Genomic DNA, 27,254 nt, shown 5'->3' on the forward strand with positions numbered 1-27,254 from the left:
AATTATTCAATTTGCCAAGATCCTTTTCTGATTGATTCATTCGATAATTTGTTTATGACATTTTATGCTGTCGTTAATTTGTGGTTGTGGAATGTCCCAGCAGAAATTGACGTTTTCTCTGGGACGAAATACATTTGCGTCTCTGGGTGTTTTTGTTTTTCCCCGATCCTGCTGGAACTGCTTAGCATCCGTCAAGACGATGGTGTTATTGACCTACATCAGGACTTCCCAAGTCCCGTCGACGTGCGGTTTCGCCACCACCCACCACAACGTATTGACGCACGATCTATACGGTATGCGCTGCTGGCTTTGGGTTTTGTTGTTTCTCGTCATCTGCATATCGCCCCTTTTTTTAGATTGTTTCATGTCATTTATTATACACAAATAACACGACTCTCTGGTCTGTTTCGTGTATAGACGCGAGTCTATTTTGGATACTCTTATCAATGGGCTCGGAAACTCGTTTTCTCTCCAACGGAGAATTTCCCCATCAGTTTGCGATGAATGAAACCAGAAATCGATCGAGCGGATTGTGTGGGTGAAAATTTCCTCCTTTTTTCAATTGGAAAGTTGTTTGAAAATAAATAAAAGGAACGAGCTGTTGAACGAAAGGGGGGAAAAAGGAAGAAGAAGAAGAAGAAGAAGCCGGTGAAATGGGCCGCAACATAAATGTTTGAGAGAGTTCTGGGTCCCTATAAATCAGTTGACACCGTCGTCGGTGCAAACGTCGACTAACTCTGAAGAGCTATCATAACACTAAAACTATCAGAAAATATGAGTCCTGACAATCTGAGAAGTCGTTAAGTTCTACGCTACGAAAATATTCGACGTAGTAGTAGTAGTGTGCAATAATAATCATCCTTCATCTTCGAGACCCGAGTGACGTAACGTTAAGAAAAACCAACCGACATCCGCCAACATTTGAAAGCGAAGTGGCAACGCCGCCGCCATCGAAAAAAGGCTACCCTTCCCCACAGGAGAGGGAGGGAAACGTCAGTCAGTAGTCCCGAGAACTCACGAGAGTTTGTGTGTGTGTACAGTGAATGTGTGTGTATATGCTGGCAGTGAAGAACACTTCCTTCATTTTTAGATTTTCTTCTTTTTTTTTTCGAATCGACGTTGTTTTCCCTCTTGTTTGTTATTTTCTCTCTTTTAACTGGATCGACCAGGCCGATGACGTTTTAATGGAGGTCTCGTCTGCAAGGCTGGGTGCAAGTGTGTGGCCTTAAAGAACGCACATGGGCCACATCATCACCAACAGGTTGGGATTGCACAAAGTTTCGGAAGAAAAACGCGAAAACTTGCAAGCAGCGGGCGTTGCCTAGTGCCTTAGCCATTGTGTCTGCAGCCATTCCAGCCAAAAACACTTGCCTCTCTGCCGGACTCGATGTGGCTGTCCTTCTCTCATGGCCAAAACACTTTTGACAGGATACCCCAGCTATGACAGCCCATCTTCTCTCTCAGTTGGTAAGTCATTCTTGTGTCAGAAAGCCACCACTTTGATTCCCCGTTGTTCATCTAGTGTGAGATTCCAGGAAAGCTTGCATAATCACACATTAGTCAGCTCGTGCAGACTTCTGGTTTTTTATTGGTTCACAGTCTGGGGCCAGCCCGGAAACTAGTGAATGGCTGGCAACGAAACCCAACTGTACTCAGGCCACTAGTGTTGTGCGTGTTTCTTTCCTCTCCCTTGTTGACATTTTTCAATGATCTGGGAAACTGGTGGCAATGCTTGGTCGCTCAAGTGTCCAGAAACTGCAATGTGCTCTCACTCATCGGTCCACACACACATATGGCTGCAGCAAACTCACCTTGCTCAAGTCTTCCTGTAGGCAGAGGCATTTCAGACGAACGCAAACGCCGAGCGGCAGAAGCCACATGCCTTTTTTATTTTTTCTAGGCAGGTGTAATGATCCGTTCGCCCCGGATGAGCACAACTGCGTGTCCGAGTCTAAAAACCTGTGTCTGAGAGAAGAAGAAGAACTTTTGTTTCTCAAACGGGAGCCGCGTCTGCATTTCGGCAACTGCTGTCGTCGACAAGTTGCCTTGCACGCGATTCTCCCGACAAAAAAGAAAGAAATATCCCGAAGAAGAAGAAAAAAAGATGAGAGATGGAAGAGAAGTGGTGAGTTTATTGTTGTTGGCCTTGAGACGTAAGCATTGGCTGGAGCCAGGCAAAACATCTTGCACGAGTATAAAGAAGCTACACCAGCCTTTTTCTAAAGAGGCTGCTGCCATTTCTTCTTAGCTTTTTTAAAGGGGGGGGGGGGTTATGTCTTAACTGTAGTGAAAAAGTTGGGCGAGAGAAAAAACAGCCGGGCGAAGAAGAAAAACAGGTAAATAATAACAAACTTTTTTCCTTCTTCTTCTCACCCGGCCAGTGAGATGAACGGAACGTTTCATCATCGAATATAGAAAGAGAAATGTGTCGTGGGCGTGTGTTCCAGCCGGCCGGTTTTTCTCTCTTCTCTTAATCTTTTCCATCTTGATGTGTTACGTGTTGAATACTTTTCCGGCTACTTTTTCTTCTTTCGTTTATTTTGTTTTTGTCTCTTTTCTCTCTCTCTGCCGAAAAAGTTCATTTGGGATCGAAACCGTTAGCGCGTGGGTACCATAGTTGTGACGGCTGCTGTAGCCATATCTTTTGTGTAACGAGAAAAAAAGGGACTGAAGATGTGAGAATATGCGACGGAGCGCAAGAAGAAGAAGAAGGAAAACGGTCCAGCTTGGTGTGCAGCCCAGGCCAGCCAGACTCCTCTCTCCGTCTTTCTCGGCCAACTGTTGCGCCTGTCGAAGAAAATCACGGTCACCTCTGTCTCTCTCTCTCTCTCTTGCGGGGGCTAAAAGAGTTTTGTCAGCCAACACCTGGTGTTGGACCGCAGTTCTTTTTCTTTTTAAACGAAAAAAGAAAGAAAATTAAATTCTCTTTCTGCGTCTTAACAAACGAGCCACACTCCATCAAACACCGGAGCCAAAGCAGCAAGTTCCCGTGGGTTGTCCATTGTTTCTTTGGTAGCCGGCCAAACGAATGGCCTTTACTTCGAAATAATTTAAAAGAAAAAAAAATCTTCTTTTACATTTACATTGATTCAATCGACTCTTGTTTAATAGAAGAAAATCATCGTTGTAAATTAAAAAAAAAAAATTGATTTTTCCAAAAATCCCCTCAACAAAAAAAAAAGAAGATGAAACTAAAAACAAAAGAACGTCGTTTGGAACACCTGACTAGTTTCTGGCCGTTGGTTCGAACGGCTTGAGCGTGACGGGACCGTGTGTTGTACCTCTGCCCGAGTTGGTTGGTTGCGTTTCCCCCTCTCTTTTTTTTACTTCTTCTTCTTCCATTGCGGAGTTTTTTTGGTTTTTTGCTCCGGCTGTCGGAACTTGATGCTGACGAGATGTGACGCCGTAACCGCCCAGGCTGCGGCTATGATAACCTACAACAGTTGCAGGAGCAGCTAGAGACGAAGGATCTTTTAATTGGGCACGCGTCTGGTCCCGTGCCAACGGGACTCGGGGGGTCTCTCTTGTGTCTTGGGAGTGGGGGGGGGAGTGGAAGTTATAGAAGGAGCCGGTTGTTTCTCCCACCGCCAAGTCGTTCCATATATTTCCAAGTGAAGCATTCTTCTTCTTCTTCTTTCTTTTTGGACCCTTTTCATCCAATTGTCCATATCGGCTGCTGTTGCTGTACTAGTGGAAATATCCGGTTCTTGTTTGACTACCAAATTCAATCAGGATTTCCAAGGGGACACAAATTCAATTGCCACAGTTGGCCGAGCGTGAAATGAGATCGGTCGTCTTACCGTTGCTGGGCGTCTCTCGTCCTGTCTGTGTACTGAATTTGTTTTTTGTCTTTTTGTTCTTTTCTCTTCTTATCCACACAGTGGAGGTTATCGCACGAAAGTTTGAAACGCCGATGACAACAACGTGTGTTTGTTTCTGTTGTTGCGCCCCATCTCAGAGCGGGTGGTCCCCCTCTTGTGTGTCTATTATTTCTACCGATGGAGATGTTTTGTCAGTCAACCCCCCGGCTCATGCCCATCACACCCAGCACGAACATTGTCTTCGAAGACATTAGCGCGGTTAATTGGCTGTGCGGAGGAGCTCCTGTGTGTGCGTTATGAGTCGTTTTCTCCTCTTCTTCTTTTTCTTCTTCTTCTTCGTGTTGTTGTTGTTGTTGCTGTTACCGCTCCCGATTTGCCAGTGTGTAGCCATTGTTAGTGCGTGTGTGGGTTCGGGGCTCTGAATTTTTTCCTTTTTCTTCTTCTCAAGAGGCTGAGATCCTCGTGACGCGCATGACTGGACTTGGCGTCGTCGGCGGCCTCCCCTTTTGGCCGGCGCGAGGCTGATCCGCCAAAGAATCTCTTTAGTGTTGGACGAGCCTCTGGGCCGGACGCAGCCGTTTGACTCCTCGTTCAAAGACGACGACCCCCCAAAGTGTCTCTCATCTTCTTCTTTCTTGTTTCTTTCTTGTTTCTTGTTTCTTTTTATTTCGACTCGGATGTGCAATCCGGTCGATGGACGCAGGCCGATGGCAGGAATTTCTCTTTGGACGCGCCCGGGTGGCGGGCGGTATAAATAAGATGTGGAATCCGCCTACTCGTGCTCTTTGCATCAGCCGGACGGGACGACGCAACTCGCTCACCTCTGTGCCGTGCAGCAGCAGCAACAACAAGGGCAAAGTGCCGCGGCTGCTGTTGTACGTGTTGTTGTTGTGTTGTTGTCGGTGAGTGTCGTCGGGTGGGCCCAACAACTTACGCACGGCTTGTGTGTAGTGTGTTGTGTAGTGTGTGTGTGTACTATTATCCAACTGCGCTCTCGTCCCCTGGACTCTCGACAGAGACAGAAAAGATAAAGCGGGGGCTAAAAATAATCCGCATTGCCGGAATAGTATCGACCTCTTGTTCTCCTTGTGTCTGCCACGACGACAACGACGGCGACGTGGAATTATCAAAAAGACAATTGGATGCTCCTCTCTCTCCCTCCCTCTCTCTCTTCCTTCTTATTTCATCCGCAAAAGTCGACCCACATTCGCCCCCCCCCCCCTCCCAACTGACGTCTAAATTCGCCAGTGGGCGCCTGATGGTCAACAACAACATCCCGTCTACTTCAATTTCTCTTGATTGTTCAGAAAACGTAAGTTGCTCGGTAAGAACTTGTGTGTGTGTGTGGTCTCTGGTGATTGGGTTCGAGAGATTGAGAGAGAGGCCAACACAACCAATCGGGATGGCCCGGATAATGTCGTAAGAAAAGAGTTGACGCGTCGTGCAACCAACTCGTTGATGGATCACTTTTGTATTTTGGCCAACAAGTCATTTCGCCAACGTGGTTTCGCTGCTGCCCTGACTGGGTGCTCCTCTCGCACTCATGGGAGAGGGGGGGGGGGAATTGCATCGCATTCCGGAATTTGCGTCTGAAAAAATTGTCATCTTCTTGGCTGACGGATGCGAGCCCAAGCCCAAGCCAACATTCATCAAAGCCGGAAGAAAAAGTAACAACAACAACAGCAGCGGAGGAAGAAAAAGAAAAATAGGTCCCCCCACCCACCCACTAAAAATAAGACAAAAAGGAAAAAGAAACCAAAACCAACAGCAGACAATAGAGACGTCCATTTTTTCTTTTGGGGGGGGGGGATAATGTGTGAAAGACAAAAAGGGGAACACGGGCAGAGACGGACACGAGAGAAAACAAAAACACACACAAACAGTTATACAACTGGACCCAACTGGGCAGGACGTTCATTGAATCTTATCTCTCGCTCACGCGTTCACGCCTTGTTATGACCAGCCGCCGACGGTGACAGATGGCTGACCGGAAATTTCAAATGATAAAATAATTGACAAAATAAAAATAATAAAAAAAAGTGGATTTTATATATTTCATTATTTTTTCTTTTTTTTTTTTTCATTCCGCTTGACGGAATCGAGGAGAGAAGATGAGAGAAAAGAAAAGAAAAAATCCCGTTACTAAAAATTCTGAAACGGTATTGATTATTTCGTGGATTGACCGTTCATTTTTCTCCGTTGGAATTATGTTCCGAGTTTCAATGTCAGCCATTCTTGTCTTGATGAGAATGTGACGTAAAACTCGTTTTTTATTTGATTTTCTTTTTCAAACACGTGTAATTGATTTGTCTATTTTATTGTTTGTTTCTTTCTTTTCTTTTTCTTTTGATCAGGTTTTAGATAGTTGCATTTCGTTGGAAACGGGTCGGACTCCGGCTGGCGGATCGTCTTTCTGTCGGTTCAAGCCGAACTGAAAGAGCTGGATTTATGCGGCTGGATTCTGTGGACGCGTGATGAAGTTACGTCACCAGCGTCGACATCATCATCTTCATCATGGAACCAGAATCGCGATACATTGTACAGGTAATAAACTACTTTCTTCTTCTCATCTCCTCTGAATTATTCAAACCTTTTCCTCGTGACCGGCAATGGCTGAAGAGAAAGTGCGTGTGTGTGTGTAGATTTGTTACATACGAGTGCAGCAGCAGCCGGCCCGGAATAAAGTCGAAACCCGGAAAAAGAAAAAAAGAAAAGTTGACACTTTGTCCGTCTGTAGTGGGGAAACTTGTTTCCCCTCCCTCCCTCGCCCCCCGTGCCATAAGTCTCTCTCGATGATGATGCGTGTCGAGGAAATGTTATGTTCACTCGTTGTCATGTTCTTGACATCTTGCCCGCACCTCTCCCCCGACCGACGCAACTCCGTTGTTGGTCATTGGCGCCCGTCTCCGTGACGGATGGAGCCATTTATTTCTTGCGTGCAACAGCTGGAACATAGTGACGCGTGTATGACCCAAACGCACAAACGGAAACGTGAATTTCTGATTGACCACCGCCGCCGACGCTCGTTTTCCTCCGTCTGGGCCTTTTTTGAGTATTTCCATTTTAATTTTGGTTTTTGGTTTCTTTTTTCTTTCCATTTTTGGAACGCAGGTGTTTGTGGGCGCCCTGTCGCCCGAATTCGAGGCCTTATCGATCGAAGCCCTCAAGGGCACGACGGCCGACGAGATGGTCTGCTGCATCGTCGACAAGCTGCAGCTTCCCCTGCCCATCGAATCTTATGAGCTGGCCGAAGTGGTGGGCAATGCCGTCGGACAGGAGTGCAAGGAGAGGCGACTGGCCTCTCACGAACTGCCGGTCGCCCTTATGCTCCTCTGGCCAAAAGTCTCGTCGCCAGCCCAGGAGACCGCCTCCGCCCTGGCCGCATTGGCCGCCCACCGCAAGCTTCTCCAGCGATCCATTTCCAGGTAAACTGCGCCAAATGAAACAATTAAAAAAAGTTTATTGGCCTTCAATCTTTTAATTCGTCCACCCATCAATCAGGACGCTGGAAAGTCGTCCGATCGAAGAGGAAGGAGCCGATTCCGGGGCCGTGGCGCCGGATGACTCGCAGCAGTCCGAGTATCGGTTTTACCTGCGCGAGAAGCTCAACGACACGGTGTGGTCGGAGGCGCTGAACGCGGACCCGCAAGTGATCCGGGACTACTTTTACCGGTTCCTGTATCAGCCGCGGGATCGCGAATACCCCGACCTGTGCCAGTTGCCCGACTTGAACGAAGAGACTCTGATGGACAACCTGCGGGCCCGCTTCCAGGCCGGCCACATCTACACCTACGTCGGCTCGATCCTCATCGCCGTCAACCCTTTCAAGTTCTACCCGATTTACAACCCCAAGTACGTCAAACTCTACCAGAACCGGCGGCTGGGCGAGTTGCCTCCGCACATTTTCGCCGTCGCCGACGCCGCCTACAACGCCATGATGCGCGATCGGAAACCCCAGTGCATCGTCATCAGCGGTAATGATCCGTGCCAAGTTATCATCTTTTTCTAGAATTGGTTGTTGTTGTTGTTGTACCCGTCATCCCGAAATGGGATCTCTATTTCAAAATCTAATGGATTCCTTATCCATTTTCTTTTTTTTCCGTTTCGGTATTGTTCACTTGATTGTTGCTGTTGTTGTTCACCGAAAAATGCGATAGGTGAATCCGGTTCGGGCAAGACGGAGTCGACCAACTTCCTGCTGCACCACTTGACGGCCTTATCGCAAAAGGGAAGCCAAGGCTGCGGCGTAGAGCAGACCATACTCAGCGCCGGGCCCGTCCTTGAAGTAAGAAGTCCCGTCAATGTTTTTCTTTCTCTCTATTTTGGATTGGATTGGATTGGAGATTTGTTTTTTTCCGTCTTCTTCTGACATTTCGTCGAATTGATTTTTTCGGACAACTCAAGGGGGAAAATTTCTTTTTTTACTTGTAAACCGTTTTAAAATCATCAACGCCAATTAGTTAGCTATTTCTGACTGGAATGGATGTTGGGGTCCAGTAGTATACCACCCCCTGGTACTGGGACGTCGAAAAAAAAATAAAGTGCCCAGCGTCGAACTCTGGAACGGGCCTCTCTTTTTTTTTTCTCCCAGGAGAAAAATTCCAGGAGCCCAGTCGAAGCACTTTGGCATGAATTCTTACACCTTGCGTCTGGGGGATGACGACCGGACTGAACGACACGCTCGCAAACGGCCCCTCTCAACCTCCACACCCTATTTTGGAATGTAAATGACGGGTTGAACGTCTTGATGTTATGACCTGGTTTTTATCTTTTTTTTTTTTTTCTTTTTTAAAAGAAAGAAAAAGAAACGGGCGAGTTTGCTCGGGGGACTGGAACAGCAGTGACAATTGAATGCCAGAAAATGAAACAGACGCAGAAGACGGACGGGGGGGGGGGGATGAATGGCTCTCCACTTGTCACTGTCCTTTTTCTCTCTCTTTTTTTATATTTGTGGAGATTGTTTGATTAAAAAAGACTGGGCTAAAATATGCGGATCAATGGATTGCATTGCACGATCACGAGTTGCCCTACAAAGCGCAAACTGGATCCAGGCACGAATTCTTCCAGAGAGGACAGCTAGGGGAGTTGGGAGTTTAATTCTTTTCGCCTTCCATCCTCTCGCTCTTGTATCGATTGTGACATCGGTCATTGTGGCAGCAGCAGCAGCCGTTTTCTATTTTATTTCTTTTCTTTTTGACTTTTTTTCTTTTTAATTTTTTGTTTCTTGGTGGGCCCGATGTTTTATCCATTTTGGATTAGATCCAACGTTCCTGAGAGTTTGAAGGGGGAGGGGGGGGGTGGGTGATTGAGGGGCGGGTTTTTCTTCTTCTCGAACGGACGGGGGAAAAGGAATCTGTCGATCGTTCAGTCACGACCAAATGGACTCTGTCCGACTCCGGCTCAAATTAGACCGTGTGCGACGCGATCGACTTTTGCACTCTTCTCTCTCCCTCTTCCGTTCGTTCGTTCGTTCTCCATTTATATATTCCCCCTTTGGTTGTTCTTTCTTACAGCCGCTCATAAACGTTGAAGCGGCGCCATCTTCATTCCTTTTTTGAATTTTTCCCCCTTTTTTTTTCGTGTTGGTTTTGTTTTTTTCGACTCTCACTTCGGAACGTTTCTTTGTTTTTACATGCCCCTCGTGTGTAGTAGTACCTATTCTAAATGTCTATTTTTGTTGCCTTTTTTTTTTAAATCTTTTTGCCGGCCCTGTCTTCTCCTGGTTTTAGGCTTTTGGCAACGCCAAGACGTCGCACAACAACAACTCTAGCCGCTTCGGCAAGTTCATCCAAGTCAACTATCGCGAGAATGGACAAGTTCACGGGTGATTAATCATGAAACGAAAATGACTGAAGCTCTTTTTGGCTTTTGGTTTGTTTGTTTGTTTGGGCCTTTTGATGATTTTCTCGTTGCGTTTGACAGGGCCCTCGTGCAAAAGTATCTGCTCGAGAAGACGAGGATCTGCTTCCAGGCGAAGAATGAGAGAAACTATCACGTCTTTTATCACTTGCTCGTCGGCTCCTCGCCCCAGGAGAAACAGGCCCTTCATCTGCTACCCCCGGAAGCGTATCGATACTTGAATCAGGTAGGAAAGGATCAAACTGGATTGGAAAAAATTCGACTGGAATAAAAAAATTTTTTAAATCCTGCGACAGAGCGACTACCACAATCTGGACGAAGGTGACGAGTGCTACGAGCTGTCCAGGCTCAAACAATCGATGGAGTTTGTTGGCTTCTGCAGCGAGACCCAGCGGCGCATCTTTTCCGTCCTGTCGGCCGTCCTGCACATCGGCAATCTCGAGTTCCAGCCGAAGAAATCGACGTACAATCACGACGAGTCGGTGACGGTCAAGAACACGGCCGTCGTGGCCACCATCGCCCAGCTGCTGAGAGTCAAGGAGGAGATTCTGCACCAGGCGCTCATCTCCAAACGTGCCAGAGCATCCGGAGAGACGCTCGTCATCAACTACCGTATGCCAGAGGTAAGAAATATCCGCACGTCCGTCTCGATTTTTTGTTTTCTTTCCAACATTCTTCATCCATTTTCTTTTTCTTTTCTTTTTTGTTATTAAATTTCCGGGGGGACATTCCAGGCGATTGCGGCGCGGGACGCTATGGCCAAGTGCCTTTACGGCTCACTGTTTGACTGGATCGTCATGCAACTGAACCATGCCCTGCTGGCCAAGAAAGACGTCGACAAAATGCAGCGGGCCTACTCGATTGGGGTCCTCGACATCTTCGGCTTTGAAGATTTCGGCCACATGAACAGGTGAGACTGAGACTGAGACTGAGAAGAAAGAGAGATCAGACAGAAAGAGAGAAAGAGAGAGATTGCCCCGGTCTAGAGGCCGGAACCGCAACCGGAAAAAAAAGAAAAGAAAAGAAACGGATTGGCCGACCTAATTCCTCTCGTCGGTTATTGTCTTTATCCGTCACAGTTTCGAGCAGTTCTGCATTAACTACGCCAACGAGCACCTGCAGTACTACTTCAACCAGCACGTTTTCAAGTACGAGCAGGAGGAGTACAAGCGCGAAGGCATCCACTGGGTCAACATCCAGTTTGTCGACAACACGGGCTGTCTCCAGCTCTACGAGTCCAAGCCCAACGGACTCCTCTGCATCCTGGACGATCAGTGCAAGTGAGTCTTTCATCTTCTTTCAAGTTGTTGCGTCTCGTTTGGTGGACGTGACCTGTTGGACGGCCATTGGCCGTTGATTTACCTCCCTGGCCGGCTCACTCGCTTCGACGATTTACGATTGCGCCGGTCCATTTTATCTCATTTCTCATTTCTAATTTCTTTTTACTCTGTCGCCCACGCGCCAGTTTCCCCGGCGCCACCAACGAGACGCTGTTGCAAAAGTTCAACTCAGTCAACAAGGATAACGACTACTACGAAGTGCCACAGAAGCGGGAGGCCGCCTTCATCGTCCGGCACTACGCTGGCAAGGTCAAGTACCAGTCGAACGAATTCCGCGAGAAGAACCTCGACCTGATGAAGGCTGACATCGTCGCCGTCCTCAAGTCCAGCCAGTACGCCTTCGTCCGCGAATTGGTCGGCGGCGATCCCGTCGCCGTCTTCCGCTGGGCCATTTTGCGCGCCTTTATCCGCGCCTACTTTGCCTTTATCGAGTCCGGCAAGCGACATCGCGGTGAGTTTTTCAACATTTTTGGAAATTTTCATTTCCATTTTGATTTGATTTGATTTTGATTTTTTTAGATTTGACTTTGTCGGGCCAGGACAGCCTGACGGGCAAAGGGAAAGGTGGTGACAGCGCCCGGAAAAACCGGATGTCCAAAGCGAGAAGCCGGCCGTCGAAGAATTGGCGCAATTTGGAAACGGTTCGAACGCTGGCCGGGCGGTTAGGTCACAGCAGCTCGTCGCTGAATTCATCCGCAGCCCCTTCCAACGTTTCCTCTTCGCATGAAAAGTTGACGGTGTCGGCGTCCGGCACAACCACAGTCACAATCACGTCGACCGGCAGCCACCAGTCGATCCGCAGCGAGAGCCTCCTCGTTGTCCACAAGAACGTGAAAAAAGCCCAGACGGTCGGCGCCCAGTTCCAGCACTCGCTTCAGAGCCTCATGGTGGCGTTGAACACGGCCAACCCGTTCTTTGTCCGCTGCATCAAAAGCAACCGACTCAAGGTGCTGTAACGAGCCCATTCAATTCCATTCCATTCATTTCACAACGGACTGGCACTCATTCTCTGGCACGTCTTCATTCAGGGCCCCAACCAATTTGACGAAGAGATCGTCCTCCGCCAACTCCGCTATACCGGCATGCTGGAAACGGTTCGCATCCGCCAAGCTGGTTTCAATGTCCGATTGACGTTTGAGGAATTCATTCACCACTATCGAATCCTTCTCCCACGTGGGTTGTTGAGGTAATAAGAATTGGATATTTGGTAGATGATTTCATCTTTGATGTCCGTCACTCTACAATTGCTTTTATTTTCTGTTGGCAGTTCTCAATCAGACGTGCACGATTTCTTGTGTCGAATGAATCTCAATGCGGAGCACTACCAAATCGGCCACCAGAAGATCTTTTTGCGCGAGTCGGAGAAAGCCAAACTCGACTACCGGCTGCACCAGGCCATTTTGGCCAGCATCGTCACCATCCAGCGCTGGTTTCGCACATGCCTGGAGCGGCGCAATTTCCTCTCGCTTCGCAGGGCCGTCGTCCGGATCCAGGTAAAAATTGAAATGTTAACTTACGGAATATTGTACAAGTTTCTTTTCTTTTTCTCTAGTCCTATGTTCGAATGATCAACGCCCAGCGCCAAGTGATGAACCTTCGCGTCCGTCACATGGCGGCCACCTTCATCCAGAAAGTTTGGCGCGGATATCAGGTCCGCCATTGGTACACGAACCTACGCTGCTCGGTGGTGAGTTTCCAGTGCCGGGCGAGAGGGAATCTGGCCCGGAGGCGGTTCGAGCAGATGAAACAGCAAGGAGACGCCCACTCGGGCAAGAGCACCGATGAGGCCTTCCTGTCGAAAGGATCGTCGCAGGAAGAGCTGGACAAGGAAACCAAGGATCTGATCGAACAACTCAGTTCGGAAGAGTAAGCCGGAATTGAATCAAATTGAATTGAATATTTCCCAGTTTTTGTCTTGTTCAGTTTGATCATGACGATGACTTGCTGGTTAGGAGTAGCGGAATCCAGGAAGACAGCGAATCGGAACTGATGTATGCGGAACTGGCTTCCGGAATTCTGTCGTGCGCCTTGAATTTCCCGCTGCAGTCGACGGACGACAAACGGGATGATCTCAAATCGAAGAGGAGCAAGCCGTCGATTGTGATGGCCGCCGCCAGCAGCGCGGTGGGAGCGGCCGGACCTGTGGCCCATTCGCCGCGGATCGGCTCCATCGAGGAGCTGATCCGCGGGGCCGGCGATTCCAGCCGGACGGAGAAGAGCGGGGCCCTGCACAAAGCCAAAAAACATTTGAAGACGCTGATGGGCGGCGGATCGAAGCGGGACAAGGGCGACGCCCTCCGCCAAATGGCCGTCCAGGGCAGCGAGGATCGCGACAGCGACTCTGAGAGCACCTTGGTCTCGGCTTCCCGCTCGACGTCGACGCTCAACTCGGCCTCGGACTTGGAGTACGACATGAGGTACGCCAGGGAGCGGGAGGCCAGGCGGGAAGAACGAAGGAGGATCATCGCCGAAAGGCTGGCCATCCGCAGCCGGGCCAACAGCATTTCCGACGAGTCGCACTCGCCCACTTGTCCCAATCCGGTGCTCTGTCGGCGCTACAGCCGCGATATCGAAGCGGCCTCCTCGTCCATCTACGGCTACGGCCACTCGCACGGCCACGTTCACCACAGTCACTGCTGGACCTACAGTCACGCTGTCACCAGCCATTTGCCCATAGCGAGGTAAGTCAAGTTTGTTCCAGTCCGTGACGGGCTGACTGTATTTTCACGTAACTTTTGACTAATATTTTAATTCAAAACATTTTTCCTAATTGGACGACAACAGGAGAGGCAGCAAAGATGGCGGGCGCAGCGTCAGCGTGGACGGATCGTGGCGAGGCAGCCGTGACAGCCTGCGCGAGAGAGCGGCCGGGGGAGCAGCTGGCGGGATGACGGCCTCGCCGCTGGCCCGGCGTCAAGACAGGGACAGCAGCCAAGCGTCGGTGGCCGTGTCGGTGACGTCGTCCACCTCGTCGTCGACGGCCACGGTCCGTTCCAGTTTGAGTCAAGTCCACAAGCTGACGCGGATGAGCAAGCTGGCCAAGAACGAGGCCTGCTCGCTCTGCTCAAAGACGATGAGCTCCTTCTTCACCCACGGCTACAAATGCACGTCCTGTCACTTGGTGTTCCATGCCAAATGCGTCCAGCAAGGCATCACGTCCACTCAGGTATCATTTCAAATTCGACTCGGCCCGTCACTCCCACTCCCCGGCACGAGTGTAACCAATTCACAATTTTGCCCGTCTTGTTTTTTTCTCTCTAGGCTCTACCACCCACAGTCCTGGAATGTGCGCGCCCTTCGGCCAGTCCGACCCATCTGGAACCGGATCCTGTCCATAAAATCCGTAAGGGTAGCCGTGAAACGGTCGACAGTTCGCCGGGCGTGATTCCGCTGGGCGGCAACAACGAGAGTTCCAAGTGGAACCTGACGGGCACCAGCGAATTTACCGATTCGACTCAAGAAGTGGTCAACGGCGGCCAACAGCTGCACAGGCTGGACGAGTTTATCGGCCACAAAATCCAGAACCTGGTCGATGACACTCGTGGTGACGCCGACCGAGTTTTCCTCTCGGCTTTACGTGAACTCAGAGGTAAAAAAGAATAATCATTTGATCCGCTGTCCGTTTGGATATTTTTTTCAACTCGACGGGCAATTTTTTAATTTTTTGTAAACAGGATCTCTCATATCGGCTTACGGAGTAGCCTCTTGTCACGGTGGGGCAGAAGAGAATCCAGCCATTCGATTGACGTACCGCGACCTGATCGCCAATTTCGGCAAGATCGTCGAGTCCGTCTCGCGCGACGACACTAAATTCCCAAAGACGCTGGTGGTCAACGCCTTCCGTGGCTATCTCAATGAATTCGTGGTCCAGCAGAGAGTCGACGACAAGGAAAACAGAGCCAAAGGTACGTTGTTCATTCACGGACATGCCCAAATCAATCATGTCCGTTTTGATGCTATTCCAATCGATTTGATTGACGTCACAGGAGGTAAAAGGAGAAAGGAGCGATGGAAGAAACCGACAGCCGACAAGAGCCAGCGGGGCCGAGATCGGGAAACGAAACGGGCCAAGGGCCACGACGACGCGGCCCTGCGTCACATGGGCCACGAGTTCACGACGCTCAACAGCGTCATCACCATCCCGACGGCCTGCGAAGTCTGCTCCTCCTTCACCTGGCTCAAGGAGAAGGGCCTGGTGTGTCAGAGCTGCAAGTTCACCTGTCACAAGAAATGCTACACTCGAATCACCACGGCCTGCACGGCCTCGTCGGCCGCACCTTCGGCGACGGGGCCCGGCTCGGTCGGCGGAGCTTCATCCACGTCGGCCACCATCAGCATCGGCGGCCTGCCCAACCAAGCGACCGAGTCGTCTGGAAGTCTCTTTGGCGTCACCCTGGACAAGTTGGTGGGCCTTGGTGGCGGCGGCGCCGGATCTCAGCAGCGCCTCCCGCCCATCATCGAGAGGCTCATCTCGACCATCGAGCTGGTCGGACTCTACACGGAGGGTCTCTACCGCAAGTCGGGCGTCTCCTCGCGCGTCCAGCAGCTCAAGAAACTGCTGGAGGAGGAATCGTCGTCCAGCAAGGAAGGGGCGGCCAGTCTGGTCGACCTGCAGGAGCAGCCCATCCACGTCCTGACGGCCGTCCTCAAGGCCTTTCTGCGCGAGCTGCCGCAGCCGCTGCTGACGTACGAGCGCTACGACGACTTTCTGCGGGCCGCCGACATTGTCGACGCCAAGGAGCGCATCTCCTCGCTGATGGCCCTGGTCCAGGAACTGCCTCCGCACCACTTTGACCTCCTGGAGCGGCTCGTCTTTCATTTGACTCGGGTGGCGCTCAACGAGAAGTCGAACCGGATGGGTCCCAACGCCCTGTCAATCGTCTTCGCCCCGTGCATCCTGCGGACGTCCAAGATCCAGCAGGCGCAGGACTCGCTCTCCAACGTCAGCAAGCAAACGTCGGTGGTGGAGACGATCCTGACGGAGCAACTGCGCCGCGTTACGGAAACGCTGGCAGACATTGACTCGCTCGACTCGGTCTGCCTGGCCTACGTCGCCCGCCTGGGCACGTTGCGCTCCTCGAAAATGTTCCCTTCGACGACGGCCGTCGGCACCTGGGTCCTGCCCCAATCGGACGCCTCGTCGACGACGGACAGTGCCGGCGGCCCAGCGGCCAAAAACCCGCACCACCGCATCTTCCCGACCATTTCGGCTCCGGCCTCTTCGTCGTCTTCGCTCTCGTCTCTCTCGGCCCGCGATCAAGTCACCGAGGAGCGGATGATCCAGGAGCATTTGGATGAGCTCCGCGAAGAGAAGGCCGCCCTGGCCGCCACTCTGCCGTCGCTGGCCCGGGCCGCCAGCGACGACGACCTTCTCTCGACCGACGGCGACTTGGACGACCAGGACAGTCCCATCGGCGGCAGCGTCGACGACCTGCCGGCCAGCAGTCAATCGCGTTCCGATTCGCGTCCAAGAGGTAGGTGGAATCCATTTTCCAATTTGATTGTTGTTGTTGTTGTCCAGTTGTACAAAAGTAAAAACAAATCTGGTGGCTGGTAGAAAGAAAACGAAACAAAACGAAGAAAAGAAATTTTGTAACGTTTTGGTCTGATGGCTTCTTCTTCTATACGATTGTTTTTTCTTCTTTCTTCTTCCGGCTGTTTATATGTTGATTCTTTTCTTCTTTTGGCTTTTTTTTTTTGTCTTTTGTCTTTTTGGCTGCGCTTCAACTTCACGCAATCTCAAGCCGCTGATTTGTAGACTCGCACACACACAAAAGTCTTCCCCCTTGTGTCTGAGTAATAGGCAAAAATGGGTTTCTTCCTTCGCGCCTACATCGGCGCATTTCATTGGGTAAATGGCTTATATTAGGCCAGTCGGGTCTTTTTCTCTTTTATTTTTTTGAAAGAAGAAAAAAAAAGACGCGCTTGAGAAACTCCTCCAACTACTCCGTTTGGCTTTTTTCTGCTTTTTTTGATACACTCAAGTGCAGTGGCGCAGCGCTTTTTTCTCGTGTGTGTTTGTCTGTGTGTGTGTGTGTGTCTGTTTGCTTGCGAGTGACTAATGGGTGTTGGCCGGCGTCCAGCCAAACAAGTTTTCAAACCCCTAATAACGCGAATGCGCGCCTCCTCTTGTTGTTGTTGCTGTTCCTTCTGGTTGCGGATGCTGAAATTGCTGATGCCTGGGCCCCCCCACACAGCACGCGGTTATTGCTTTTCTCTCTCTCTCTTTTGCGCCCGCCTGGCCTGCGGTCTTTTTTTGGATTTTTATTTGTCCGTCTTTTTTTGATTGCCCATCAGATTGATTTTGATTCACTTTTGATCCGTTCCCGGATATTGACTCATCTTTTTTCTTTTTTCTCTCTCCTTTCAAAAAACAAAACAAAACACAAATTCCGCAATTTTCCCTGTGTGTGTTTTGGTTTTGGTTTTATTTTTTTTGCCTGGCGGCGTCTGCTATTCTTTTTTTTAATTTAATCTTTTCCCCTCCACTTTCGGTGTGTGTGGCTTATTCTTCTTATATTCTATTTTTTTATTTTATTTTCCTCTGCGGGGTGGGTTTCTCTCTTCCTTTCTGGTTGTGTCCTGGACTTGATGGCCATCAGACTATGAGGAGGAGGAGGAGGATGACGGCGATTTGGAGTTTATCGACGCCTCCTACCCGAAACGGGCGTCTTTGCCTTTCGTCTCGCCATTACCGCTCCGTTGCAAAGCTGTCCAACGTCAGCTGTCAGTCGACTAAAAAAAAAAAAAAGAGCAACAACAACACATATGTGTGTGTGTGTGTGTCTGTGTTGCTTGTGCGTGGTAGAAGATAGAGAGCCACCTCCTCTTAACTACTCTGCCCCCAAGGCCATCACATGTCCGTCTTTCTCTTTTCTTTTTCTCCCATCCCTAACTATATGCCACATTTTACTTCCGCTGTCGCCTAACCAACTGACGGACCGACCGACCGACCGACCCCTTTTTCCTTCTTGTGTGCTCTTACAGACGACAAAGACATTTCTGTTTTGTCTTTTTCAAGAGAAAATCGACTAACGCAACGTTTGATGGACCTTTTTCTGTTTGTCCAGTCTTGCCAGTGTCCGGTTGTCTAGCCGTGTCCTCATCCTCCTCATCCTCATCCTCTTGTACCGTCACCACCACCAACACCAGCGCCAGCAGCGCCAACAGCAGGGCTTTGCCCGCCACCAGGACGACGGTGGCCGTGGTGCCGAGCGAACCACCGCCGCCACTGCCACCTGCGGCGCCGACGGCCAATCACCAAGACGGCGCCGACTCGTCGATTGCCGCCAGACGGCGTTTCGATGCCAACAAAGTCGTCATCACGATTGTCGGTGAGCGGGCAAAGGACGTGCCGCCGCCTCCTCCTCCTCCTCTTCAACAACAACAACAGCAACAACTGGCAAAGCAGCCGCTCACTCCCGACTGGGAAAAACGATTGAGTGCTGGGCGGAGGGCCATCGAGGAGCAGGCGAGGCTCATGCAACTGCCGCAGACGAAACATTCACTGAATTCGACGACGACCACCGTCGTGCCCGTCGTGCCCGTCGTGCCCGGACAGCAGACGCTGATGATCGTCGACGGACGGCTGCCGCCCGTCCGCAAGAGCAATTTACAGCGATCGAAAATCGTTCAGACGCTGTCCATCCCAGCCGTCCCCGAGTCATCAACTGGCGGCGGCGGCGGCGGCGGCTCTGCCGCCGATCACGGCCAGCCGAAACGGATCACGGCCCTCAAAGCACTTCAGCGGCTCAAGTCGACTCTTTCCAGCCCGGCCCTGGTCGACCCGGCGGCAGAAAAGACGACGACGGCGGTGGCGGCGGGAGAGTCGATCCAGCGTCGTCACGATCTACTCAACGGCGGCCATCTATTATTGGCCAACGGTAAAAGCGGGGCCGTCAAGAAGAACCTTCGGCGTCGACTGTCTGGCGCCGACGACGGCCATCGGCAGACTGACGGCAGCGTCATGTCCAGTTACCAACCGCTGGAAGTCGATCTCGACGATGACGCCATTATGGTTTAGACTTTAGACGTTGCGTTTTCTATTTTTCATTCCCTTTATTTCTCGTTTCTTTTCCTCATTTCTCGTTTTATTTTTTAATTCAAACCAAAAAGAAAAAAAAACGGGAAATTCAAATTCAGACAAAAATGGGAAGAAAATGTGCAGTGAGTCGAGGCCAAAAGTTAACAAAACGAAACATGACCGACTGTGTATTACGCCGCGTGCAATACTCTTTTTCTTTTTTTTTTTTCCTTACGTCTCTCTACGCCTTGCGCCTTGATTAATTATCGTCTACTTAATCGCCCGAAAAAACACGATCGGATATTGCCGTTTCCTAAATTCGCCGGGAAATGAAAAAACCAAAAATTTAATTTTTTCTTCCTTTTTTTTTAGAGAGAGTTGGGCCCGCCTTGTCTACCGCCACGTTCCTATTTTTTCTGTTATGCGCTAATTATAATTTTTTTTTATTATTATTAATTCAAGAATTATTATTAAAAAAGAAAAAAGTAATCTCAGAAATCGCCTTCACTCTTTAATTTTTGAGGGGGGACGCTCTCACAGCGCCTCTTATTATATAATAATTAATATACATATGAATTTAAATAAGATCTTTTTTTTTCCTGGCCTTTTTTTTCGTGTGTCTTGCTCAGTGCCATGCTACTCGCTATCACTCTCCTATCCTCCGATTGTTGTATTATTGTATTATTGCGTGTGATGGAAGAGGGGGGGGGGACTGTCTTCCTGGAAACAAAAAACAAAAACATAAAAAGGGGCGCCGCGTTCAAATTGAGACGTCGCCGCTTGTCTTATATTTTGGTTGTTTTTGTGTGTGTGTTATGTTCCCACTGGCCGTGTGTGTGTGTGAGTGCGTGGATTTAGTTGAGGGGTTTCAATCCATCTTGTACCGGAGAATTTTTGCTACTTATTTGACATTGAAGGGAATTAGCCAACAGTCACCATCACCAAACAAATTAAAGAGAGAACAAGACAACGAGATTCAAATTAAAACAAAAATAACTTAACACAACGAGATTAAATAAAAAACAAAACAAAAAAAACTGAACAAAATATGATTTAAATAATTTTGAAAAAACTCATTTATAAATATGATTATTATTATCTACTCACACACACACGCAATGTCGAATGGAGAAAAATGAAGCGATTTGTTTGTTGCCTTGAAATTGATTTGCCTCCCGTGTCCCCTTTGTAAATTTTTTTTTTGTGGTTAATTGCGTTTAATTAAAAAAGTGGGAGAGAAAAAAAAATCATGAATTGTGTGTCGCAAAGAAGAATCCTTCCCTCCTCCTTTACCACTTTTTGTTTGTTTTTTTCCCTCCGATTCGATGTCCTCTCTCTTTTTTCGATCTGTTCATTCAAATTTATCATTTTACAACCGAGTGCCTTTCAATAATAATTCAAAGACTATATACGTTCATTACATATTCATTCAACGTTATGATTACTCGCGTATGTTTTTGGTTGGTTTTTGATTTGTAAACGAGACCAGGTAGAGAGTCTTTTATCGATAGTGCCGGATCTGAAATTCAATCTTTTTTATTTATTTTATTTATTTATTTTTTTAATATTTTACCTTTCGGCCTTTTTGATGCCGGCCATTTGGGATGCAAGTCGATCCTGGTTCGCCTTTTTTCTTCTTCAAATTTTTATTGGCAGTGCCGGCACGGAATTATTTTAACGATCGAAAGAAAAACTCGATTGCGTAACGTTCCCCGACACTGTCTCGACAAAAGAGTTGGATCATTCCGGTTGTTCTGACGCCACCACCGCCGCCAGTTAAACTTTTTTTTTTATTTTTTTTAATCACGAGATCACGTCGTCTAGACTTTTCGTGATTTTGTTTTTTTTTCGGGTGAAATTATAAATTAAAAATGAAAATCTCGAATCAATAATTAATTTCTTGTATTGTCTACACTTTGGGTCTTAGACAATAAAACTCGCGATACTTTTTTTTAATTTTCTATGTACAACGACAGTGTTGGGAGGGGGTGAGGGTTAAACTTTTTTTCTGAATGACGATCGAAAAGAGGAAAAAATGACACGAACAAAATTTTCTTTTACGACAAATCACCAAGAGCTCGAAATGGATGACCGTTATTTACAGGAAAAATAATTTGATAATTGTTTTTTTTTTGTTTTTTGTTTTTTCAATATTTGATTGATCGACGCGATACGATCAATCGAGTTTTTACATTTGTGAATCAATCATCGTAAAAACTCATTTTTTTTGTAGAAAAAGATTTGAATTGACTTTTGTTGCTGCCATCTAGTGGCGGACTTGTTGTTCATTAAAAAATCGAGAGGATTTCAAAGGTGTTGGATGGCTGGATTTTTGGCCAAAATGCAGCTCTTGTTCCACATGATCCTCTTGGGTGGGGTGATCTTTTGCACGGTGGGCAAGTAGACGATGTTGTGCGGAGCGTGGAGAAGCGGGGCCGCCTGGTGCGGATGGTGGCGGTGCTGTTGTTGGTGTTGTTGGCGGTAGTGTTGCTGCTGTTGCTGCTGGATCATGGACAACTGGCAGTCCTTCCACTGTCCGGATCTCTGCTGTTGTTGATGTTGTTGTTGTTGTTGGGGGACGTGATGGTAGGCCGGCTCGTGCTGGATCTGCCGGCTCTTACCCCAGACGCTGCGGATCTGGAAGTCGTTGCGGTGGATGGGCACCGTGTAGCTGTTGCCCGTCAGCATGTCGTTGTTGTTCTCCCGGTCCCTGCGCAGCATGCGGATGGCCAAGAGGACGAGCAGGACGAGGATGCATCCGCCGGCGATTGGCACTGCGATGGTAGCCGCTTTGAGCCACAAATCCTGGCCGCCATTTCCGCTTCCAACTGGCTGGCCGTCTCCGAAGAATCGAGTCTCCATGGCAACTGTCCTTGGTTCATGCACGCCTGGAAAAAGAAAGAAAAAGATAATCACACGTTAATTTTCCTGTTTTTTTATTTTTATCTTTTTTCTCTTTTTAAAAAATAAGATAAGGCCGACACACGAAGAAAGTTCCAGGAAAACAAAAGGGAAAAAATATAAGCGAACGTTATTTTTTTCGGTTAAAGAAAAAGAAAGAAAAAAATCTTTTTTGGAACGCCCACCCTAATGATAGAGGGTGCAAGGAATGTCTGCTGGACTCATAGGCCTCTGTCTGTGTGTAGTTTAGTGGGTGTGGTGTAACTCTGGTACATTAAAAAAAAGGGAAAAAAGGTTTTTAACACTGTTTTTTTTAGACGAAGGGAAAAAAGAGGTTCTTCTTGTTTGGTTGCATCGTGGAAGGGAATAGGTACCATCCCGTGTGATTGGAAGCTCCGGCGCCTCTGGCGAAACCTTTTTATTCTTTTTCTACCTGTACACACACACACGCACAAGAACCTCCCACTCTTTTTCTTTTTACCTATACACTATCATCGGTCACATCGGCGGGCTTTTTATTTTATTTTATTTTTTCAAATAAGAATTGGTTAGGGGAGATTGTAGAAGAAGAAGAAGAAGAAGAAGAAGAAGAGGGCGGTGATGGTGACCACGCAACCCGACCTGAATAACTAACGGCTTTTGATTTTTCTTCTTCTTCTTCTTTTTTTTTTCTTTTCCGTTTGTTGTTTTGTTGGAGTATCCGTGAGCAACATTTCCATTGCAAATCACCTCCCCCCACCAGTACATTTGAATGATTTTTTTTTTTACTTTTCTTTACTTTTCTATATATAGAAAGGTTATAAGGTATAAGAAAAGTCTTCATCATTGAAAATCCATAAGGGAAAATAGGGAAGAAAAATTCGATCCCGCGGCCTACCGGATACCCGTCGATATTTGCTCCCCCCCAAACCGAAAAAACGACGGGCGGTTTTTATTTTTGTTTAAAAATTTTATTTCAATTTTTTTTTCCACCGCAACATTCCGTCGATTGTTTTTCTTTTCTTTTTCCTTCCGCCCCAAAAAATTGGGATGAAATTTCGTAATTTTCTTTTAAAAAAATTAAATTTCGTCCAATTTGAGTTGGAAGAAAAATAAAATAAATGTAGAATTCCACACAGAGTAAGAGGAAACTGTTGGTGAAGAACCTTTGCATGTTTAGTGTTAAAAGAAAGAAAACAGTTTTTTTGTTTCCAGAGGGTTCAAGTTTCGACAGTGACTCGTAAATTTCCTCCTCTTAAATAGCTGGTGGAAGAAGAGGAGGACTTGTATCTTCCACGGAGGATTTTTCTTGTGTTTTAACCCGAGGCCAAAAAAAGAAAAAAAGCTAGAGAAGAAGAACCCCCCAGTCGAAGAAGAAGAAGAAGAACAAAAAACCCATTTTCTCTTTTGTCTTTTCGACCATCAATTGACCTGTTTGGATTTAGAAGAAAGAAAAAAAAGAAGAAAAAAGAAAATCAGCCAAAAAGACTTTTCAGGGGCTTCTAAATGGTATGCGAGCACGCCACTGGAAAAATAAAAATCTATCTCCAAATTCCTATCTCTTCTTCTTCTTCTTTTTTCCCTTTTCCAAACGGAATACCTTGATCCCTCGTCGTCTTCTTCCTTCCTTATATATTCTAATCCCCCACCGTAGAAAGAAAAAGAGCCTAGAGCTATACACCAGATAAAATATCATCCCCAGTTGAGCCCCTTGTCCTATTGTTGGTTCTAAAGAGACAAACTCATCGATGATGTGAATAACAAGTTGAATGGGTTCGCTCTCTCTACTGCCGGCCCAGGCCAGCAGCAGCACAGCCCAGTGAAAGATGGCGCCCAGTCCGAATCCCAAATTGCTCCGAGGGCCTTTTTTTTTTGTTAGTTGTTGGTTGTTTGTTTACTCGTTTTTTTACCTTTTCTTACGTCATATATTTTTTTAAGGCTTCTAATATACAGTGGGGCCATATAAAATGGCGCTATAAACCCCCTGGCGGCTTTAATTGGCCTTTCTTTTTTGTCTCCCAACAACAACAACAACAACAACTTGCTCCTCTCTCTCCATTGTTTGCCTGGGCCGTCTGTTTGTTCAATTATTTTCCGTTAAAAGAAAATAAAGAAGAAACAAGAAAATTCTTTTCTGGTGTCGTGAAACCGTGTAACCGCATCCGCGCCCGTCGGCTAAACCGAGAAAACGAGTGCGTAACCGATCGATTTCGAAATGACGATGTTGTTGTTGTTGTTGTCGTTGCCCGTTTCTTCTTCCGCGTATTTTTGACAAAATAAAAAGTGAGTCAACTCACCAGAATTGGAAGATGTCGAGTCGTTGCGGTGGCCGCCGTGGGTCTGGACGGCCGAGTCGAGTCGCAGCTGGACTTGCTGGGCCCCGTAATTGCACAGATCGTCCTGACAGCAGAGGACCAGGGGTCGTTGAGGATGAAGGTGATGATGGCCAGCAGCGTGACGGCCGTTGCCGTGAGCTTGACTGCTGTGGCACACCTGATGATCGCTGGATCAAAAAATAAAAAATGTAAATTAATTAATTTTTCCGAAAAGAATCAAAATGGAAAATAGAAAATGTTTTTGTTGGTTGGATTTTATTTTTACCTGCTCAACAGTTCGAGGCATCCGTGTCGTGATCTCGACAAGTCACTACGGTCGACGATTTCCGAGAAACACGTTCCCATGGCCGACTTGCACATGTAGCCGGTCGTGACACAGACGGGCAGATTGCAGTGACACCTCAACTCGTCTAGACGGAAAAAGAAAGAAAAAGAAAATGAACAAAAATGAACAAAAATGTTATTTTTTCGGTGATAGGAGAAATGTTGTAGGTGTCGAGAGGAGAAAGTGGGGGGGGGGGGGGAGGAGAGAGAAACGGACGTCTGTTATTCCAACTGTCCGTCTGCCCGGGTGTCGAATTGCACAAACTCGAAAAGTGAAAAGAGACACACAAACGGCCGACATCTGGGCGACACATTGTCGCCGCCGCCCGTCCGACCGCCGCACCCGTCGCTATTTATTTCTCTCTCTTGCCCGGCGTGCGAGAGATAACGAAAATGAGATGATAAGTAGACGGACGGACGGGTCTAATCCGTGAACGGTAGCTCGGCTATATATTTATTTCGTTAGACGGGCCGTCGTCGCTTTTGTTTGTTTGTTTGGGCGTGTGTTTGATATTTACCTTTGGATTTGGTCACCTGGGCCAGGGCGTTCATCAGGTCGTCGATCGTTTCCATTGGCCTTTTTTGGGCCGACGCAAACATTTCGCTGGAATCGACGGAATGCCGAGATACAGGCACCAACCGTTGGCTGGCCGGCGACGGGCTGTCCGTGTCGATCACGGCCGCTCTGGCGTAATAACACACGCCGGCCACGATCAGCAACAGCGATGCGAAATGGGCCATTTCTGTTTTTTTCTTTTTTCTTGAATTTGAATTTGAAACAACAGAAACACTTTGGGGAGGGGAGGAAAGATGATTTAATCCAATCAATGAACGCTTGAACGAATCCGGAATGGGCTGTGAACACACAAACACGGCGGATGAGAAAATAAATCGAATGTTTGTGTGCGGAATTTGGATGGAGAAAAAGAACACGTCTGTTCTGTCCAGAGGACGGATGACAACTGAAGTCTGAACCGGGTCCGCCCGATGTATTTCTATTGTAGCTGGGTGGGTGGTTGGGTTGGATTGGGTGGGTGGGTAGGAGGAAAGGAAAAACTAACAAGAAGAAGAAGAATGAGCCACAACAGACAGCAGGGGGTAATAGTGTGTATACCCCGGTCTATAGACACACACACACACACTATGTACACACACAGTGCAGGCAGGCAGGCCAGCAGGCCAGCAGCCGCTTTTAAACGGGCCACGGGTAGACGGCCACAGTATACCAAGGAGAGCCGTGGCGGCGGCAGCGGCGGCAGCGGTGGTGGTGGCGGGCGGCAGGTCGGAGCCAGTTTTTTCTTTCTTTTTTCCCTTGTGCTGGGCTCTCTCCTCTTTTGATAAGGAGCACAAGGATATCCAGCCAGAAAAAAAAGGGGCGGGCGCAACCACTCAACTGTGGGGGCCCCTTTTTTTTTCTTCCCTTCTCTCTCCTTGGGTTTGAAACGAGCGCCGGACCAATCAGGAGCCCAAAAATTTAAAAATAAAAAGGTTTTTCTATTTTATTTTATTTTATTTTTTTGCCTGTGTGGCGGCAGAGCCGAAACGATGGCGCCGACTGTCTTGGTCCTCTCTCTCTGCCAGTGTAATTAGTTGGGGCTGGCTCCTATCTCTTCTTATTTCTCGTCTGGCCCCCATCGTATACACCAGTATATACACACACAGACACACACACCAGCAGACTCTCTCTCCACCTGGTTCTATTGAGAGAGAGCAGCAGCAGCAGCAGCTCCTGATGGCCTGGCGCCACACGGCCACAAGATATCGCGGACTTTTCTTTCTGCTTTTTTGGGAACAGGGAGAAAATATACACTCCCCTCTCTTGTCTCTCTTCTCTCTCTGGGCCCTTTTAACGATAATAAATGAAGCCTCCAGCTACTATCTTCTTCTTCTTCCAGACTCTCTTGTTTCAGCCATGACTATACTACCGTATTTTTCGACTCGATGGCTGTGCTGCTGGGCCGCGACTTGTGTTTTGAGAAGAAGACGATCCACAGCACAGAATTGTTTTGTTTGATATTTTTGGGGGGTTCCGACATTTGCTCTCTCCATTGGCTATAAATAAATAGCCGGCGCCTAGACAAATAAAACGCAAATGCGCGGTGTGTGTGTGTGTGCACCGCAGAGTCGCCGGCGATTTTTGACTTTTTTTTTCTTTCGGTGCATGGATAATTTGGGTATTTTCTCTCTTCACCCAAAAAAGGCATGGATTTTATTTGCGGGAAGAAAAGTAGCAACAACAACTACTACTGTTGTTGTTGGTTGTATTTTTAGACGACACGGAAATCGGCTTTGATGTTTTTAGTCTCTCCGGTTGACTTTGTTTAATTCGATCCCACATTTAAAAAGTGTCTTTTTTAAATATCAATTTTGGCTTTTTATTTTACATTTTCTTTTATTTCGGTTTTGATTCGGAAGGGGGGAAACAAGGAGGGACGGGTCCGTTTGTTTGTTTGTTTGTTTGTTGATTTTTCCCGCATTTTAAATGATGACCCCCCGATGGTTTTCACGGGAAGAGAATCAACAAGGACTTTTGCTCTTATAAGGGCATCTCTATATACATGTTGAAATAGAAGAAGAAGAAAAACTACCTGTTACACACAGTGTGTGTGTGTGTATATACTCGGTCGGTCGTCCGTCGTCCAAATTTGACAGCGGCTTCTCTCTCCCGTCT

General features: G+C 48.0%; 2 protein-coding genes across 6 annotated transcripts; one reads left to right on the top strand and one right to left on the bottom strand.

Annotated features, from left to right (window-relative positions):
* Positions 1–974: 974 nt before the first annotated feature.
* LOC124314394 (unconventional myosin-IXb-like) lies at positions 975–20,452 on the top strand. Of its 5 annotated transcripts, none has more exons than XR_006911202.1 (22): positions 975–1,467; positions 6,176–6,365; positions 6,933–7,246; positions 7,323–7,795; positions 7,979–8,106; positions 9,551–9,645; positions 9,744–9,906; positions 9,977–10,303; positions 10,415–10,590; positions 10,760–10,960; positions 11,146–11,471; positions 11,540–11,967; positions 12,049–12,206; positions 12,288–12,513; positions 12,573–12,886; positions 12,973–13,701; positions 13,805–14,186; positions 14,282–14,609; positions 14,695–14,925; positions 15,007–16,494; positions 16,765–16,871; positions 17,623–17,709. XR_006911202.1 is itself a non-coding variant. In XM_046779525.1 (22 exons), the coding sequence occupies exons 3-22, from the start codon at positions 6,336–6,338 to the stop codon at positions 19,041–19,043; spliced, it is 7,470 nt and encodes a 2,489-aa protein (XP_046635481.1). In that variant the 5' UTR covers positions 975–1,467; positions 4,270–5,133; positions 6,176–6,335; the 3' UTR covers positions 19,044–20,452. The 5 variants fall into 5 exon arrangements, 4 of the variants coding, with proteins under 4 accessions (XP_046635481.1, XP_046635480.1, XP_046635482.1 ...); XM_046779525.1 differs by lacking the exons at positions 16,765–16,871; positions 17,623–17,709 and adding exons at positions 4,270–5,133; positions 18,091–20,452; XM_046779524.1 differs by lacking the exons at positions 16,765–16,871; positions 17,623–17,709 and adding an exon at positions 18,091–20,452.
* A 476-nt stretch (positions 20,453–20,928) lies between these two features.
* LOC124314453 lies at positions 20,929–25,576 on the bottom strand. The gene is made up of 4 exons (XM_046779661.1): positions 25,102–25,576; positions 24,525–24,669; positions 24,221–24,426; positions 20,929–21,931 (listed from the first exon to the last, which is right to left on the bottom strand). The coding sequence occupies exons 1-4, from the start codon at positions 25,322–25,324 to the stop codon at positions 21,351–21,353; spliced, it is 1,155 nt and encodes a 384-aa protein (XP_046635617.1). The 5' UTR covers positions 25,325–25,576; the 3' UTR covers positions 20,929–21,350.
* Positions 25,577–27,254: the final 1,678 nt, after the last annotated feature.

This window comes from Daphnia pulicaria, chromosome 10, assembly GCF_021234035.1.
Source record: "Daphnia pulicaria isolate SC F1-1A chromosome 10, SC_F0-13Bv2, whole genome shotgun sequence".
NCBI classification, from domain to species: domain Eukaryota; kingdom Metazoa; phylum Arthropoda; class Branchiopoda; order Diplostraca; family Daphniidae; genus Daphnia; species Daphnia pulicaria.

Excerpts from the sequence above, each read along its gene's own strand:
- LOC124314394 (XM_046779525.1), top strand. The coding sequence starts at position 6,336 with ATGGAACCAGAATCGCGATACATTGTACAG. Across the intron at positions 10,304-10,414 it reads TCAACTACCGTATGCCAGAG|GCGATTGCGGCGCGGGACGC; the intron begins GTAAGAAATATC and ends GGGACATTCCAG. Across the intron at positions 12,514-12,572 it reads GGGCCGTCGTCCGGATCCAG|TCCTATGTTCGAATGATCAA; the intron begins GTAAAAATTGAA and ends CTTTTTCTCTAG.
- LOC124314453 (XM_046779661.1), bottom strand. The coding sequence starts at position 25,324 with ATGGCCCATTTCGCATCGCTGTTGCTGATCGTGGCCGGCGTGTGTTAT. Across the intron at positions 24,427-24,524 it reads TGCCTCGAACTGTTGAGCAG|CGATCATCAGGTGTGCCACA; the intron begins GTAAAAATAAAA and ends TTTTTGATCCAG. Across the intron at positions 21,932-24,220 it reads CTCGACATCTTCCAATTCTG|GCGTGCATGAACCAAGGACA; the intron begins GTGAGTTGACTC and ends TTCTTTTTCCAG.